Source organism: Centropristis striata, chromosome 17 (genome assembly GCF_030273125.1).
Source record: "Centropristis striata isolate RG_2023a ecotype Rhode Island chromosome 17, C.striata_1.0, whole genome shotgun sequence".
NCBI classification, from domain to species: domain Eukaryota; kingdom Metazoa; phylum Chordata; class Actinopteri; order Perciformes; family Serranidae; genus Centropristis; species Centropristis striata.
Window position 1 is genome coordinate 2,353,630 of NC_081533.1, and position 17,732 is coordinate 2,371,361.

General features: G+C 35.2%; 1 protein-coding gene across 1 annotated transcript in view; it reads left to right on the top strand.

Annotated features, from left to right (window-relative positions):
• si:dkey-9k7.3 (circularly permutated Ras protein 1) overlaps positions 1–17,732 on the top strand; it is a 33,099-nt gene that overhangs the window by 1,431 nt on the left and 13,936 nt on the right. The window contains exons 3-12 of the mRNA XM_059354712.1: positions 4,720–4,875; positions 5,931–6,014; positions 6,113–6,198; positions 8,550–8,747; positions 11,512–11,556; positions 11,693–11,782; positions 12,515–12,666; positions 12,762–12,843; positions 14,830–14,945; positions 15,075–15,159. Of these exons, the coding sequence (XP_059210695.1) occupies positions 4,720–4,875; positions 5,931–6,014; positions 6,113–6,198; positions 8,550–8,747; positions 11,512–11,556; positions 11,693–11,782; positions 12,515–12,666; positions 12,762–12,843; positions 14,830–14,945; positions 15,075–15,159 (1,094 nt within the window). The remainder of the gene's footprint in view (positions 1–4,719; positions 4,876–5,930; positions 6,015–6,112; positions 6,199–8,549; positions 8,748–11,511; positions 11,557–11,692; positions 11,783–12,514; positions 12,667–12,761; positions 12,844–14,829; positions 14,946–15,074; positions 15,160–17,732) is intronic.

Here is a 17,732-nt window from a genome sequence, read left to right on the forward strand (position 1 = left end):
AACAAACTGCAAAACCAGAACTGATAAAGGTCGACAGATGAACTGATGTTTTTCTGCTCGGCACGTTCTCGAGAGGATCGCAGCGAAATAACAGGAAAAGCACCAAGCAGCAGCGTTCCACTGTGTGTGTGTGTGTGTGTGTATGTGTGTGTGTGTGTGTGTGTGTGTGGGCATGCTTGCAGACGCAGCAGACAGTGTGTAGGAGATGAACAGATAGCTGTTAAAGGAGGGGAAGTCCACACAGAGAGAAGGCTGACAGATAAAAGAGTTTAATTACACAAGAATAAATGACTTTATATCACTTGATGCTTTTAAAACTCATCAGAGGAACAAAAATCAAACAGTCACACTGAACCTCACTGTAAAGAAGGTGTTTAGTCTGGGGTGGTCCGTAGCGCCCCATGTATAGAGGCTACAGTCCTCGCTGCGGTGGAGCCGGGTTCGAATCCGGCCTGAGCTCCCTTTGCCGCATGTCCTCCCCTGTGTCACTCCCTTTCTATCTGTCTCTCACTTTCAATAAAGCATGTAAAAATGCCAAAAAAAGAATCTTAAAAAAAAAAAAGAAGGTGTTTAGTCTAAAAACCAGATCAAACAGTAAATCTGAGGGAAATGATCTTGCTGCATGGACAGATAATTTACCTTGACAAGATTTATTAAATTAAGATTATTAAATCTAGAAATAAGCATGTTGAACACTTAAAATAATAAATGAACTCTTAAAACAAGATAAATGAAAGCTGCCAGCAGAGTGACCTGATGATTATTAGTTTCTTACCAAGATAAAAAAAAAAAGCTTTTTGTGTCTTTTTTGTGTCTTTTTTTTTGTCTTTTTTGAGTCTTTTTTAAATTCTTTTTTTGTGTCTTTTTTTTAGTCTTTTTTGAGTCTTTTTTAAATTCTTTTTTTGTGTCTTTTTTGTGTCTTTTTGTGTCTTTTTTTGAGTCTTTTTTTAATTCTTTTTTTAATTCTTTTTTGTGTCTTTTTGAGCCTTTTTTGTGTCTTTCTGTGTCTTTTTTTTGGTCTTTTTATGTCTTTTTTGTGATGTTACGTCTTTTGTTTCTTTTTTGGTCATTTTACATCTTTTTGCTTCTTTTTTGTGTCTTTTTTTAGTCTTTTTGTGTCTTTTTTGTGTCTATTTTGGCCTTTCTGTGTGGTTTTTTTTTTTTATCTTTTTGTGTCTTCTTCGTCTTTTTTTGGTTATTTTGTGCCTTAACATCTTCTTTTGGTCACAAAATGACCAAAAAAGACAAAAAATGTACAAAAGAGATAAATGAAAGCTGCCAGCAGTGATGAACTGGCCCCAGCAGAGTGACCTGATGATTATTTACCAAGATAAAAAAAAAACTTTAGATTCAGAAGTGTTGGATAATGTATCTCGTTTTAAGAGTTAATTTCTTATTTTAAGTGTTCAACATGCTTATTTCTAGATTTAACAATCTTCATTTAATAAATCTTGTCAAGGTAAATTATCTGTCCATGCAGCAAGATCATTTCCCTCAGATTTACAGAAATGATAATGAATTAGCATTATCCTTATAAATAAACAAAATCAAATTTCGGTGGAGAAAAACACTTCTGAAATCCTTTAAAGTGTGATTATAATATTGTGAAAAGACTTCAGTTTCTCTTTCTGCTCCTCGGGTGGAAGGAAAGGAGGAAATGGTTCAGTGCCGCTGTGGAAGACGTGTTTAAATCCTCCTCGGCTTAAAGTGGAAACACGTTCTCCATCACAAGCTAACGTCCTGACAACAGCGTTTTATTTATTTTTATTTTATAAGTTTATTCTGCAAAATGTATCAATTAAAAGTAGTTATTCTGCAGAATGGCTCCATGCAAAGTGTTCTATTTATCTGTTTTATCATGAATTAATACAGTTAAGTGTTACCAATTGTCAAAGTGGAGACAATTTTAGATGCTTTGACGAGTCTAAAATGGCCTTCTGCATTAGAAGAGTAGTAAAAAAAAAAACAGGGTTTTATTCAAAAAGTAAGAAATGAAAACAAAAAATTATTTGAGGAAAACCTGGAATACTGAATGATGAAATTCATTTATTTACACACACACACAGACACACACACACACATAGACACACAAACACACACACACACACAAGCATTGACATATTCACACACACACACACACAGACATACACACACACACACACACACACACACACACACACACACACAAAGACACACACACACACACACACACACACACACACACACACACACACACACTCACACACACAGACACATACACACACACACACACACACACACACACACAGACATACACACACACACACACACACACACATTGACATATACACACACACACACACAGACACACACACACACACACACACACACACACTGACACACACACTGACACACACACTGACACACACTGACACACACACACACACACACACACACACACACAGACACAGACATACACACACACACACACACACACACACTGACACACACACACACACACCCACTGACACACACTGACACACACACACACACACACACACACACACAAACACACACACAGACTTGCACACACACACGCACACACACACAGACAGACTTAAACATTTCTGTTTGTGCACCACTGGGTAGATTAGAGGACTGGTTCTAAGTCGTATCACATGTTTTTATATGTTGATGTATTTTATATGACAGTGAGACTGTCGTGTAATTTACTGGTCCAAGTTGTAGGTCAAATAGCTCATAAATTAGTTTTTAAAGGAGTCCAATTGGAAAAAATTACTTCTCTATCTTTAACAATTATTCAAAAGCCCAGTTGGAAAATAGCTAAAAAAAACTCTCTAACAGGTCTCAAAAATCTTCAAGCAGGAGTCCAAGATGTTGTGACAACACTTTATTATCGATAAAAAGTGGAGAGAACAAATATAATACACACAAGGTGCAGTCCATAAGCTCTCTAACTCGAAATGACACTTACATGAGGTTTTATAGAGAAATCACACACATCTGTAGCCTGGCTAACACCAGACCAAATCTCATTGGAGATTAGGTCTGGTGTTAGCCACCTTCAATGCATTTCTCCGTAGAGGAGGTGTGGTTTACGATCCTCCGGAGCCGTTTATTGGGCGCTTAGAATGTCTATCAAAGCGTCTGTAGGTAGCTCTTAGCCAATCAGATCAGTTATACCAGATGACGTAGTAGAGCAACAGAGATGGATGTTTGTTGTGTGTGTGTCTGTGAGAGAGTGTTGCTGCTGCTTTGCTTCTCCAGTTCTCGCTTTCTGCAAGATTATTTATTTTCACGCTTTATTCCCCCTCATGTCATTCAGCCACACACATCCACTGATTTTATGGGCAATAAACAAGCTGCTGCGGGTCTCTGGGGGCTCCGCTGTCCCCCGATTCGGAGCCAGATCACCGGCGGTGACCGGCGGTCTCACCGGCTCGGCGCAACGAGCCGCAGAAACCGCCCGAGCGGCGCTAATAGCCCCGCTACCGGTGATCTCGCTACGAGCCGGGGGACAGCGGAGCCCCCAGAGACCTTTCGCCTTTCAACTTTGGCTCTAAACTATTTAAAACACCATCTACAGCTAAAGAGAGTTTCGCGTCCGCAGCAGCCATGTTGGATCCGGAAAGCTTCCAAGTGCCGAGTAGTACGCGTCATCGTCTCACCGTCCCTCCCCGCTCTGTGATTGGATCCCTAAAACAGGGCTAAGATAATCGCCTCGTTTCCAGACTGGCTGGAGGTTCGAAATCAAATTCGAGCGCGCAAGGCAGTCTGGGTATACCCAGGCTAACACATCTGTCCATCCTATCATAAATATTCATTATGACCTTTCCTCCAATAAAATTTGTTGATTCTTCAGATTTCTCCTCCTAGGGGCTGCTCCAAACGTCATTTTATTCAGTTAATATCCGCCCCCCTAGGTGCAGGTGGCATTACCTCATCTCCTGGCAGTGAGACACCAATATGTTTAGGGGTTGAAAATACTCAACATAAGTGGCATTACCTTATCACTATGATTTTGAGTCATTCGTAGGTTCCCATAGAGCCTTTCTATGCTTTATTCACTATGATTTTGAGTCATTCGTAGGTTCCCATAGAGCCTTTCTATGTTTTTATTTCTCACTCATCCTCTGCTACTTGTTTTTAGCACTGTTAGCCATGCACAGGGCCTTTTTTATTTTTTTATTTCTCACTCATTATCTGCTACTTGTTTTTAGCACTGTTAATGCTGCTTCTTGCCCAGCTGGGTAACCTTGCTCTTATCAGCTCTCCGGGACAAGCACTCTAATAAGCATCTCTGGCGAAAGATCACAGGTGTTTTTTCTGGCACAAACTTAACATTCTTATCTAGGCCTTATTTTACTTCTCCTCTCTTCCAGTACTTCTCCACCTTTCAGTTAAATCTCTGCAGCATTTTGATTATACATATAACATCATATAAATCACTCAGAGTTACATTATTTAATCACAATTTGTCATACAAATAGCTACGTAGTCCCTCGAGAGAGCCTCATAAAGAGATACTAGCTAACTCTCACCACATTATTTACTCTACAAGACAGTTATCTTATCTTTCCTCTAATAATTAATTAACTGACTGACTGACTGACTGGGGAAGTTTCATGGTGATATTTTTGACATTTTTATCGTCTCGTCCTGGTTTTCATGTTATTAATGTTTGACCATGTCTCTTTCTCCTCCTCTCTCTCTCCTCAGATCCAGCTCCTCCTCCTTCTCCTCCTCCTCCTCCTCTTCCTCCTCGCCGCCTCAAGAAACCTCGTCCCACCTCCCTGCACCTCCCCCCTCCTCCCCCCTCCCGGCCTCCTCCTGCTCCTGCTCCTCGCTCCCTCCCCCCTCCTGTCCCGCCCCGCTGTGAGTTCACCACATAAATCATAAATGTTTAACCCTTATATAAAATAGTTTTTGTATTATTACTTCAAGTTTACACACACGAGTCTAAAATGGCCTTCTGCATTAGAAAAGTAGTAAAAAAAAAAAAAAGGGTTTTATTCAAAAAGTAAGAAATGAAAACAAAAAATTGGGATGTATGATGATCAAAAACAAGTTATTTGAGGAAAACCTGCAATACTGAAAGATGAAATTGATTTATTGCAAAGATATAGAATATAAAAACGTAGTCGGGTCACTTTAGACCAGGGGTGGGCAATTAATGTTCCCAAGGGGCCACATGAGATACTATGAAGGTTGCGGAGGGCCAGACCAAAATTCTGAACTTAATTCTACTCAAAATGAATTTCATCACACAAAAGCAGTTAATGATCTTGTTTTGAGCTGTTATGATAAGGCTATGTTAATGTGGAGTAAGTCAAATATAGCAGTAAAAATGGTCGAAACCACAATAATTATCTCACTTTTCCATTGATTTGAAATGACCCCAAAAAAAAACACAAAATGACCCAAAAATGTAAAATGACCAAAGAAGAAACAAATAGGCCAAAAAAGACGTAAATTGACCAAAAAAGACACAAAATGACAAAAAAAGATGTAAAATGACAAAAAAGACACAAATAGACAAAAAAGACAAAAACGTAAAAATACACAAAATGACCCCAAAAATGTATTTATTTACTTAATTTTATTTTTATTTGATAGGGACAATGCAGTTAACATATATATATATATATATATATATATATAAATATATATAAAAATATATATAAAGACGTAAAATGACCAAAAAAGATTGGGCAAAAAAAGTTTTTATCACTCGCATTTCTGTGCACCTTCAAAATAAAAGCACTGCGGTTGTAATGAATTCTTCCAGGTAACCTCACACGGCCCAGACTGGGACAGCGAGTGGGCTGGATGTGGCCCCCGGGCCGCCTATTGCCCAGGTCTGATTTAGACCCATGTTGGGCATCAAATGTTTAAGATTTTATATTAACTGGTTTCTTTTGTTTCACCAGTCGACAAGGAAGCAGAAATCAGGCTGGAAGCCAACGTCAACGTCATCTCACTCGGTGTCGGAAAACTGGTCAACATCAGCCAGGGTCAGACACACACACACACACACACACACACACACACACACACACACACACACACCTGTTCCTTGTTGTTTTTTTACCTTCCCTCCGTCTGTCAGCAGCCTCGGGCCAGGAGAGTTTCCAGAGCCCGGTGCTTTGTGGGAAATGTAGTGCTGCCTTGTCCTGCCTGAGTTCTATACGGAGCAACGTGAGTTTCACTTCATTTATTTCTACTTTCTCTTTATTCAAACATCATGTTTTTTTCTCTACACTGCCATACGTGAGTGAGAACTGAGTTAATTCAGAAAGCTTTTAGTTTCGCCTCTTCATCATGGAACAATCTGCAACAATGCAGTGAATTGTTGAATTTAAATCGATTCTAAAGGATAAAGAAATAATTTCCCTTGGTCGGTGTGATGATCCGCATGAGTCTCTACTTGAGGCTCTTTCACTGTGGTTGTGTTGGCTGTATATTTGTGTTTAATTGTATTTAATTGTTTATTTTAAATGATGTAACTTTTTATGCGGCTTTCTTGGCCAGGTCTCTCTTGGAAAAGAGATTTCTTTTATCTCAACGTGACACAACAAGACACAAAATGACAAAAGAAGACACAAAATAACAAAAAAAGACACAACAGACACAAAATTACCAAAAAAAGACACAAAAAGACACAAAATGACTAGAAAAAAGACACAAAATTACCAAAAAAGACACTAAATTACCAAAAGAAGACACAACAACAGACACAAAATGACCAAAAAAGACACAAAAAGACACAAAATAACCAAAAGAAGACACAAAATAACAAAAAAGACACAACAGACACAAAATTACCAAAAAAAGACACAAAAAGACACAAAATGACTAGAAAAAAGACACAAAATAACCAAAAAAGACACAAAATTACCAAAAGAAGACACAACAACAGACACAAAATGACCAAAAAAGACACAAAAAGACACAAAATGACCAAAAAAAGACACCAAAAGACACAAAATGACTAGAAAAAAGACACAAAATAACCAAGAAAGACACAAAATTACCAAAAGAAGACACAACAACAGACACAAAATGACCAAAAAAGACACAAAATAACCAAAAAATACACAAAATGACAAAAGAAGACACAGAATAACAAAAAAAGACACAACAGACACAAAATTACCAAAAAAAGACACCAAAAGACACAAAATGACTAGAAAAAAGACACAAAATAACCAAAAAAGACACAAAATTACCAAGAGAAGACACAACAACAGACACAAAATGACCAAAAAAGACACAAAAAGACACAAAATAACCAAAAAAGACATAAAATGACCAAAAGAAGACACAAAATAACAAAAAAGACACAACAGACACAAAATTACCAAAAAAAGACACAAAAAGACACAAAATGACCAAAAAAGACACAAAAAGACACAAAATAACCAAAAAAGACACAAAATAACAAAAAAGACAGGAAAAAGACACAAAAAGACACAAAATAACCAAAAAAGACACAAAATGACCAAAAGAAGACACAACAACAGACACAAAATGACCAAAAAAGACACAAAAAGACACAAAATGACACAAAATGACAAAAAAAGACACAAAATGACCAAAAGAAGACACAAAATAACAAAAAAAGACACAACAGACACAAAATTACCAAAAAAGACACAAAAAGACACAAAATGACTAGAAAAAAGACACAAAATAACCAAAAAAGACACACAATTACCAAAAGAAGACACAACAACAGACACAAAATAACCAAAAAGACACAAAATGACAAAAAAAGACACAAAATAACCAAAAAAGACACAAAAAGACACAAAATGACAAAAAAAGACACAAAATAACCAAAAAAGACACAAAATGACAAAAGAAGACACAGAATAACAAAAAAAGACACAACAGACACAAAATTACCAAAAAAAGACACAAAAAGACACAAAATGACTAGAAAAAAGACACAAAATAACCAAAAAAGACACAAAATTACCAAGAGAAGACACAACAACAGACACAAAATGACCAAAAAAGACACAAAAAGACACAAAATAACCAAAAAAGACATAAAATGACCAAAAGAAGACACAAAATAACATAAAAAGACACAACAACAGACACAAAATTATCAAAAAAGACACAAAAAGACACAAAATAACCAAAAAAGACACAAAAAGACACAAAATGACCAAAAGAAGACACAAAATAACAAAAAAAAGACAAAACATACACAAAATTACCAAAAAAAGACACAAAATGACTAGAAAAAAAGACACAAAATGACCAAAAAAGACACAAAAAGACACAAAAAGACACAAAATGACAAAAGAAGACACAAAATAACAAAAAAAGACAGGAAAAAGACACAAAAAGACAGGAAAAGGATTAAAAAATGGAAAAATAGTTCAAGACTCCATAGACTTAAACAAAGGGTATATTTATAACGTTTCTTTTTTTCCATGAACCATGTGAACCCCAGCGAGTGTTTTCAGGTCTGTAAAGGTGGTAAAAACATTAAAGGTGAAACCCCTCCTTCCTTCCCTCCTGCTGTGGCGGTTCAGGTGTGGCGCTGTGAGTTCTGCGGCTGTGAGAACAGTGTGACTGACAGCGTGTCCAGAGTGTGTGTGGGTCAGCGTGTCGGCGTCCACAGCGACGACATCTACCTGCCCAGTCAGAGCGAGGACGACTACCAGAACCTGGAGGACACCATGGTGGTCTTCTGCGTGGACATCTCCGGCAGCATGATCGTCACCACAGAGGTGAGAGAGACTCTATCACTGCAGCAGGGCTGGAAGGACATCCACACGCTTAATCAAGAAAAATACCACAGAAAGGTAGAATAATAAGCACACTGGCTGAAGAGACAGACAAAAAATACTGTCTTTAATCAGCAGAGCAGACAAGGGACATTATCCTCTGAAATATTTATATGTGAAGAGAGATATTAGTGTTTCTAACAGATATTAGTCTTCTTTCTAACAGATATTAGTCTTCTTTCTAACAGATATTAGTCTTCTTTCTAACAGATATTAGTCTTCTTTCTAACAGATATTAATCTTATTTCTAGTCTTCTTTCTAACAGATATTAATCTTATTTCTAGTCTTCTTTCTAACAGATATTAGTCTTCTTTCTAACAGATATTAGTCTTCTTTCTAACAGATATTAATCTTATTTCTAGTCTTCTTTCTCACAGATATTAATCTTCTTCCTAACAGATATTAATCTTATTTCTAGTCTTCTTTCTAACAGATATTAGTCTTCTTTCTAACAGATATTAGTCTTCTTTCTAACAGATATTAGTCTTCTTTCTAACAGATATTAGTCTTCTTTCTAACAGATATTAGTCTTCGTTCTAACAGATATTAGTCTTCTTTCTAACAGATATTAATCTTCTTTCTAGTCTTCTTTCTAACAGATATTAGTCTTCTTTCTAACAGATATTAGTCTTCGTTCTAACAGATATTAGTCTTCTTTCTAACAGATATTAGTCTTCTTTCTAACAGATATTAGTCTTCTTTCTAACAGATATTAATCTTCTTTCTAGTCTTCTTTCTAACAGATATTAGTCTTCTTTCTAACAGATATTAATCTTCTTTCTAGTCTTCTTTCTAACAGATATTAGTCTTCTTTCTAACAGATATTAGTCTTCTTTCTAACAGATATTAATCTTCTTTCTAGTCTTCTTTCTAACAGATATTAGTCTTCTTTCTAACAGATATTAGTCTTCTTTCTAACAGATATTAATCTTATTTCTAGTCTTCTTTCTAACAGATATTAGTCTTCTTTCTAGTCTTCTTTCTAACAGATATTAGTCTTCTTTCTAACAGATATTAGTCTTCTTTCTAACAGATATTAGTCTTCTTTCTAGTCTTCTTTCTAACAGATATTAGTCTTCTTTCTAACAGATATTAGTCTTCTTTCTAGTCTTCTTTCTAACAGATATTAGTCTTCTTTCTAACAGATATTAGTCTTCTTTCTAACAGATATTAGTCTTCTTTCTAGTCTTCTTTCTAACAGATATTAGTCTTCTTTCTAACAGATATTAATCTTCTTTCTAGTCTTCTTTCTAACAGATATTAGTCTTCTTTCTAACAGATATTAGTCTTCTTTCTAACAGATATTAGTCTTCTTTCTAGTCTTCTTTCTAACAGATATTAGTCTTCTTTCTAACAGATATTAGTCTTCTTTCTAGTCTTCTTTCTGACAGATATTAGTCTCCTTTCTAACGATATTAATCTTCTTTCTAGTCTTCTTTCTAACAGATATTAGTCTTCTTTCTAACAGATATTAGTCTTCTTTCTAACAGATATTAGTCTTCTTTCTAACAGATATTAGTCTTCTTTCTAGTCTTCTTTCTAACAGATATTAGTCTTCTTTCTAACAGATATTAGTCTTCTTTCTAGTCTTCTTTCTAACAGATATTAGTCTTCTTTCTAGTCTTCTTTCTAACAGATATTAGTCTCCTTTCTAACAGATATTAATCTTATTTCTAGTCTTCTTTCAAACAGATATTAGTCTTCTTTCTAACAGATATTAGTCTTCTTTCTGACAGATATTAGTCTTCTTTCTAACAGATATTAATCTTCTTTCTAACAGATATTAGTCTTCTTTCTAACAGATATTAGTCTCCTTTCTAACAGATATTAATCTTATTTCTAGTCTTCTTTCTAACAGATATTAGTCTTCTTTCTAACAGATATTAGTCTTCTTTCTGACAGATATTAGTCTTCTTTCTAACAGATATTAGTCTTCTTTCTAGTCTTCTTTATAACAGATATTAGTCTTCTTTCTAACAGATATTAGTCTTCTTTCTAGTCTTCTTTCTAACAGATATTAGTCTTCTTTCTAACAGATATTAATCTTCTTTCTAGTCTTCTTTCTAACAGATATTAGTCTTCTTTCTAACAGATATTAATCTTCTTTCTAGTCTTCTTTCTAACAGATATTAGTCTTCTTTCTAACAGATATTAGTCTTCTTTCTAGTCTTCTTTCTGACAGATATTAGTCTTCTTTCTAACAGATATTAGTCTTCTTTCTAACAGATATTAATCTTCTTTCTAGTCTTCTTTCTAACAGATATTAGTCTTCTTTCTAACAGATATTAATCTTCTTTCTAGTCTTCTTTCTAACAGATATTAGTCTTCTTTCTAACAGATATTAGTCTTCTTTCTAACAGATATTAATCTTCTTTCTAGTCTTCTTTCTAACAGATATTAGTCTTCTTTCTAACAGATATTAGTCTTCTTTCTAACAGATATTAGTCTTCTTTCTAGTCTTCTTTCTAACAGATATTAGTCTTCTTTCTAACAGATATTAGTCTTCTTTCTGACAGATATTAGTCTTCTTTCTAACAGATATTAATCTTCTTTCTAACAGATATTAGTCTTCTTTCTAGTCTTCTTTCTAACAGATATTAATCTTATTTCTAGTCTTCTTTCTAACAGATATTAATCTTATTTCTAGTCTTCTTTCTAACAGATATTAGTCTTCTTTCTAACAGATATTAATCTTCTTTTCTTCAGGTTGCATCAAGCGGTGGAACTCCAGCCTACATTTCCAGACTGGAGGTGAGATGTGAGATGATGTTTCTAAATAAAATTCAAAAGGGGATAAATAAAGTCTTTACCCGTTTTAACATACATGGAGGACATGTGATGGAGCTTAAAGACTTTATTTTGTTAAAGAACAGTGTGTTTCTAACAGGGAATGCAGGACGCCCTGCAGAGGGCGCTATCAGCGCTGCTGCAGCAGTCGCCTCGACGGAGAGTCGCACTGGTCACCTTCAACGATGAGGTAGGGAAAGATCACTTTCTAAAAGCTGATTATGATTTAATAATAAACTTTATTAGTACAGCATCTTTCATACAAGAGATGTAGCTTTAAAACGAGGAAATTATGTGAAACAAACAGTCAAAATGAACATAAAATCAGTGATAGAATGTCATAATTAATGGGAATCAAAACACTTTGGAAAATAATAGTCAATAATATAAAACACAGAATGCATAACATAAGAAAATAAACAGTCCCACAGTATAATAATAATAATAATAATAATTATGATGATAAATTAATTAATTACGGTATTATTTTATGATAATAAACAACCTTCTGTACATTAACACATACAATGTAAGACATTGCCAACCATTTATAGAAATAAAAACAGAGAAAAGATAAATAAACTAAATTAAAATAAATAAATAATAAAAATCTGCAAATAAAAAAATGAGTTGCATTTATAAATTAAATTATAAAAATAAATAAATAACAATATATGACCATTTAAATAAATGAATAAATAAATAAATAAATAAACAAACAAACAAACATAGTTTTCTGCAGTGTACACTATGCTCTGCATTAAAATAAATCATATTTGCACATATATTTGGATACTGATGATGTAATATGTCTAAGATAGGTCATATTTGGCTAGTAAAATCTAAAATGCTGTCATATTTATTTATTTTTATTTATTTATTCCCCTGATCCTCTAACCTTGCCATGTATTTTGTTGTGCAGGTAGTGATCTACGGCGACGGGACCAGGACTCCTCTGACTCTCAGGGACTGGGCGCTGGTCGACTACGACCATATATGGCAGCAGGCGGTGACCTACAGCGTCCCGCACTGTATCGCTGAGACGCACCAGCAGCTGATCCACAGGGTCCAAGAGTGAGGGGCAGAGTGTGTGTGTGTCACTGTGTGTGTGTGTGTGTGTGTGTGTGTGTGTGTGATTGTATCTTTTTATCTTATTTCTTCTCCTCCAGTCTCAGGGAACACGGAGCAACGAGTCTCGGTCCCGCTGCGTTAGCTTCGGTCGCCATGGCATCAAGGTACCCCGGGTCAAAGGTCAGCCAGTCTATCAGTCAATCAATCAATCAGTCAATCAATCAATCAAATTTTATTTATCTAGCACCTTTCAAACAAATCCAGTGTAATTCAAAGTGCGTTCTGAAAACAACAAAATACAATATTTATTAAAAGGACATGGAGACTAATGCACACTGAGTCAAAAAAATAAAAACTAAATTTAAAAAATGAATTTAAAAAAAACAAACAAAAAAAAATAAATAATACTTTGAAAATTAAAATAAAAATAAAAAACAAAACAAAACAAAAAAAACATGACAGTAAAAGACTGTAAAATGATAAATAGATTAATTCAGTTTCAGTAATGAAACACCATAAATGTATATATCAGACAAAATTTTTTTTACATTTTTATAAAAAAAACAAAAACAAACATTACTCCACTGTAAAATACTCTGGCACCGTGTTTGTAACAAAAATATACTGTAATATATTTACAAGTATCTCTGTAATTTTTGCATTTTTTTTTTGTAAAAATACTTTTTTTCTCACTGTTAAATGTACTAAACACCATATCTCTAACAAAAATATACTGTAATATTTAATGGTAAAATCTTTAGTTTATGCAGCATTTATAAAGTATTTTCTTGTCAATTATATGGCAGAACAGCGTTTCTTTTGATGGGATTTTTTTTTCGAGAGATTCGACTTTATTAATCCCACAGCGGGGAAATTTTTTTGTTGCAGCCGACTACAAAAATTGCACACAAAATAATTTCCCTTTTAGATAAAGATAAAAAATAAACAATCTAATAGAAAAAGACATTTAACAATATACAATGTACTATATAATATACAACGTAGTGCAAATGAAGTGAAGAATCTGCAGAGTGCAAATTATATGCAAAAATATGCAGAAAAGAAAGAAAGAAAGCTACAACACGTTCAGGTTGTGATTTTTACGGTAAAATATGGAATAAAATGTCAATCTTAAACGTGAAATCAGCAGTGCTAATATCATTTTACCGTAATGTTAGAAAAAGTTTGATTCTGATTTAATAATAAACTTTATTAGTACAGCATCTTTCATACAAGAGATGTAGCTTTAAAACGAGGAAATTATGTGAAACAAACAGTCAAAATGACCATAAAATCAGTGATGGAATATCATAATTAATGGGAATTAAAACACTTTGGAAAATAATATAAAACACAGAATGCATAACATTAGAAAATAAACAGTCCCACAGTATAATAATAATAATAATAATAATAATAATAATAATAAATTAATTAATTAATTACGGTATTATTTTACAATAATAAACAACCTTCTGTACATTAACACGTACAATGTAAGACATTGCCAACCATTTATAGAAATAAAAACAGAGAAAAGATCAATTAAATAAATAAAAATAAATAAATAATAAAAATCTGCAAATAAAAAAACGAGTTGCATTAAAAATGAATGAATTAAATTATTAAAAAAAATAAATAACAACATATGACCATTTAAATAAATGAATAAATAAATAAATTAATTAATTAATTAATTAATACATACATACATAAATAAATAAATAAATAAATAAATAAATAGTTTTAGGTAATGTTAGAAAAAGTTGCACCGTATTTATTACGGTAAAGTTCTGGCAAATAAAAAAATGAGTTGCATTCATGAATTAAATTATAAAAATAAATAAATAACAATATATGACCATTTAAATAAATGAATAAATAAATAAATAAATGAATAAATAAATAAATACATACATAAATAAATTAATACATACATAAATAAATAAATAAACAAATAAATAGTTTTAGGTAATGTTAGAAAAAGTTGCACCATATTTATTACGGTGAAGTTCTGGCAACCACAGCTGCTGGTTTTTACCCTAAAAACAACGGGTTTTTTTTACAGTGTCGGGGCAAGGAAACAGTTTTCAGATCCCTTACTGAAGTAAAAGTAGTAGAAGTATAAGTACTGGTTGTACAGAATGTTTCTATTGTGTTGTTCAGGTGATTCTGTGTACTGACGGCAGAGCCAACATCGGCCTGGGGGAGATGGAGCAGACCTCCTCTCCTCTCACTCCTTATTTCTACAGACAGCTGGCTCTGCAGGCGCTGGGCAGTGGGTGAGTTAGTTATTATAATAATTATAATTATAATAATAATAATATTAATCTCTTTAAAATAAAAAAAATATATATATAATAATATATATAATATAAATAAATATACTGTCTGTCTTTTCTTCCTCTCAGAGTCATAATATCAGTGATGACTTTTGAAGGGACTGATTGTTGTCTGGCTGATGTAGGAAGACTAGCAGACACTACTGGAGGACGGGTCAGACACACACACACACACACACACACACACACACACACACACAGACACAGACAGACAGACACACACACACAGACACACACACACACACAGACAGACACACACACACACACACACACACACACACACGCACACCTATGAGGGGTATTTTATGCCAGCACACTATACTTAAACGCCTAGAATGCGTCGCCTGTGCCAGCATAAAGTCTGATGAATAGGCGTGCTTACAGACACGCGTATTGCGAGTACACCAGATAACATGGGTGACGGGTGAAAAGTGCCACGAGCGAACGTAGTGGACGCCTGTGTGTGTGTGTGTGTGTGTGTGTAACGCGTGTACGCCTATAACAGTTCAGCTGTTACACAGAGTCTCAGCTTCATACGGGATTGTGAAAGCAGAACTTATAGATGAACTCCAAGCCCCCACAGAGCTGTCAGGATATTTCTATCATTTTCAGGCCCGTTTTTATTTTCTTGATGATATTTAATGATAGCAAGGGTGAAAGGGATAATTAAAATAATTTCAGCTACTTAAAAATAGTAATAGCCTACTAAAGTGCGACGCTCACAGCCAGTTCCCAGTTCGCTCTTGGACATACAGTTCATTACGCATCAGCTGTAATGTACAAATTGAATATTAAGTAGCCATGCGGACCTGTCCAATGAATAAGGATGCTTTTTGAGTAATTTGATGCGCTTGGACATATAGTTCATTAAGCATCAGCCGAGCATTGTCCGGTTCTGAGCTTTGTGCTCTGTGCGCGTTCTCATCAAAGGAGCTGCGATCGCGAGCAAGCTTCCCCCATATTCCAGGGATTTATTATGATGCAGCTACTGCATTGCCATGGTGATGAGATAAACAACATGAAAGTAGCTTACTTCAGAAGCGATCAGCAGCACCGGTGACCGGGCTCCGCCCGGTCAACTTCTGCCCGGCGCTCTGTATAACATGTGGCCTTCCCAAACATCAGGCTCACCCGCCGGCATTAGTTATGATTATGATTAATAATCAATAATAATAATTATGTTAATAAATGTGAACCGTGCATGGTTCAGAGAACAGTAGCCTATACTAGTGCATGATGATACTTTTTCCCTCTTTTTTATGCTTGATAATAAGTATTTATTAATACAGGACTTTTTTTTGTCACGCAGTGTTGACATACTAATATTAATACCATCAGTATTTCCCAGTGTCTCAAACCGAGAAGGTAGTAGTAGCAGATTAACTGCGATAGCGCCATCATTGCCACTGAGAGAGGATTTACAGACGTTTCCTTTTTCTTTATCTTACGAGGATCTCGTAATTATGAGATCAGGATCTCGTAATTACGAGAAAAGGTGTCTATTTTTTTTTAATCCAGTGAATGCAATGCGCTTCCATACACAAGCTCTCCCAACAGAGCTTTATAAAGGCTGTACACAATACAACAGTAAAGACAAAACATGCGTATCGGCTCTATCGCACGGCACAATAAATCATTTTATTGCACAAAGTGCAGACTACAGATGAACCCAAACAGTAGATAAGGTGTTAAGGAACAGCACAACATCAGACAGAATCCTCACATTAACGGCGATTGTTGTTTCAGTACCACGGACAGCTCATGCGTAACAGAACATGCGCAGATCATATCCTACAGCAACCAGTTAGTGTGGAAACCAGTAAGGACACAACACCGGCCTTTAATCTTACTGTTGTCTCACGCCAGTGTTTACTTGTACTGTTTAAGGTTGAGCCGCCAGCCGTTGTGAGAAATAAAGCACGACGCGGTGCGAGCCGCAATATAACGACCACCCGTCAACGAAGAGTTCCAGGGTGGTCACAAGGGCCGAGTTACAAATGCAATTATACATTTATATCCTTACTTACATACTTGTTTATTTTTTTTGTAACAAAATATGTTTTTATCAAACTATGATGGCAAATTTTGAGTTTAACAGCCGCTTCGCTTCACAATTAAAGCAATCCATGTTTTACCAAGAGAGACCTATTACACAGTTATACCTAGCTAAATGCAATTTAAGTACACGCCTCGGCTGATGCTTAATGAACTGTATGTCCAAGCGCATAAAATTACTCAAAAAGCATCCTTATTCATTGGACAGGTCCGCATGGCTACTTAATATTCAATTTGTACATTACAGCTGATGCGTAATGAACTGTATGTCCAAGAGCGAACTGGGAACCGGCTGTGAGCGTCGCACTTTACTATTACTATTTTTAAGTAGCTGAAATTATTTTAATTATCCCTTTCACCCTTGCTATCATTAAATATCATCAAGAAAATAAAAACGGGCCTGAAAATGATAGAAATATCCTGACAGCTCTGTGGGGGCTTGGAGTTCATCTATAAGTTCTGCTTTCACAACCCCGTATGAAGCTGAGACTCTGTGTAACAGCTGAACTGTTATAGGCGTACACGCGTTACACACACACACAGGCGTCCACTACGTTCGCTCGTGGCCCTTTTCACCCGTCACCCATGTTATCTGGTGTACTCGCAATACGCGTGTCTGTAAGCACGCCTATTAATCAGACTTTATGCTGGCACAGGCGACGCATTCTAGGC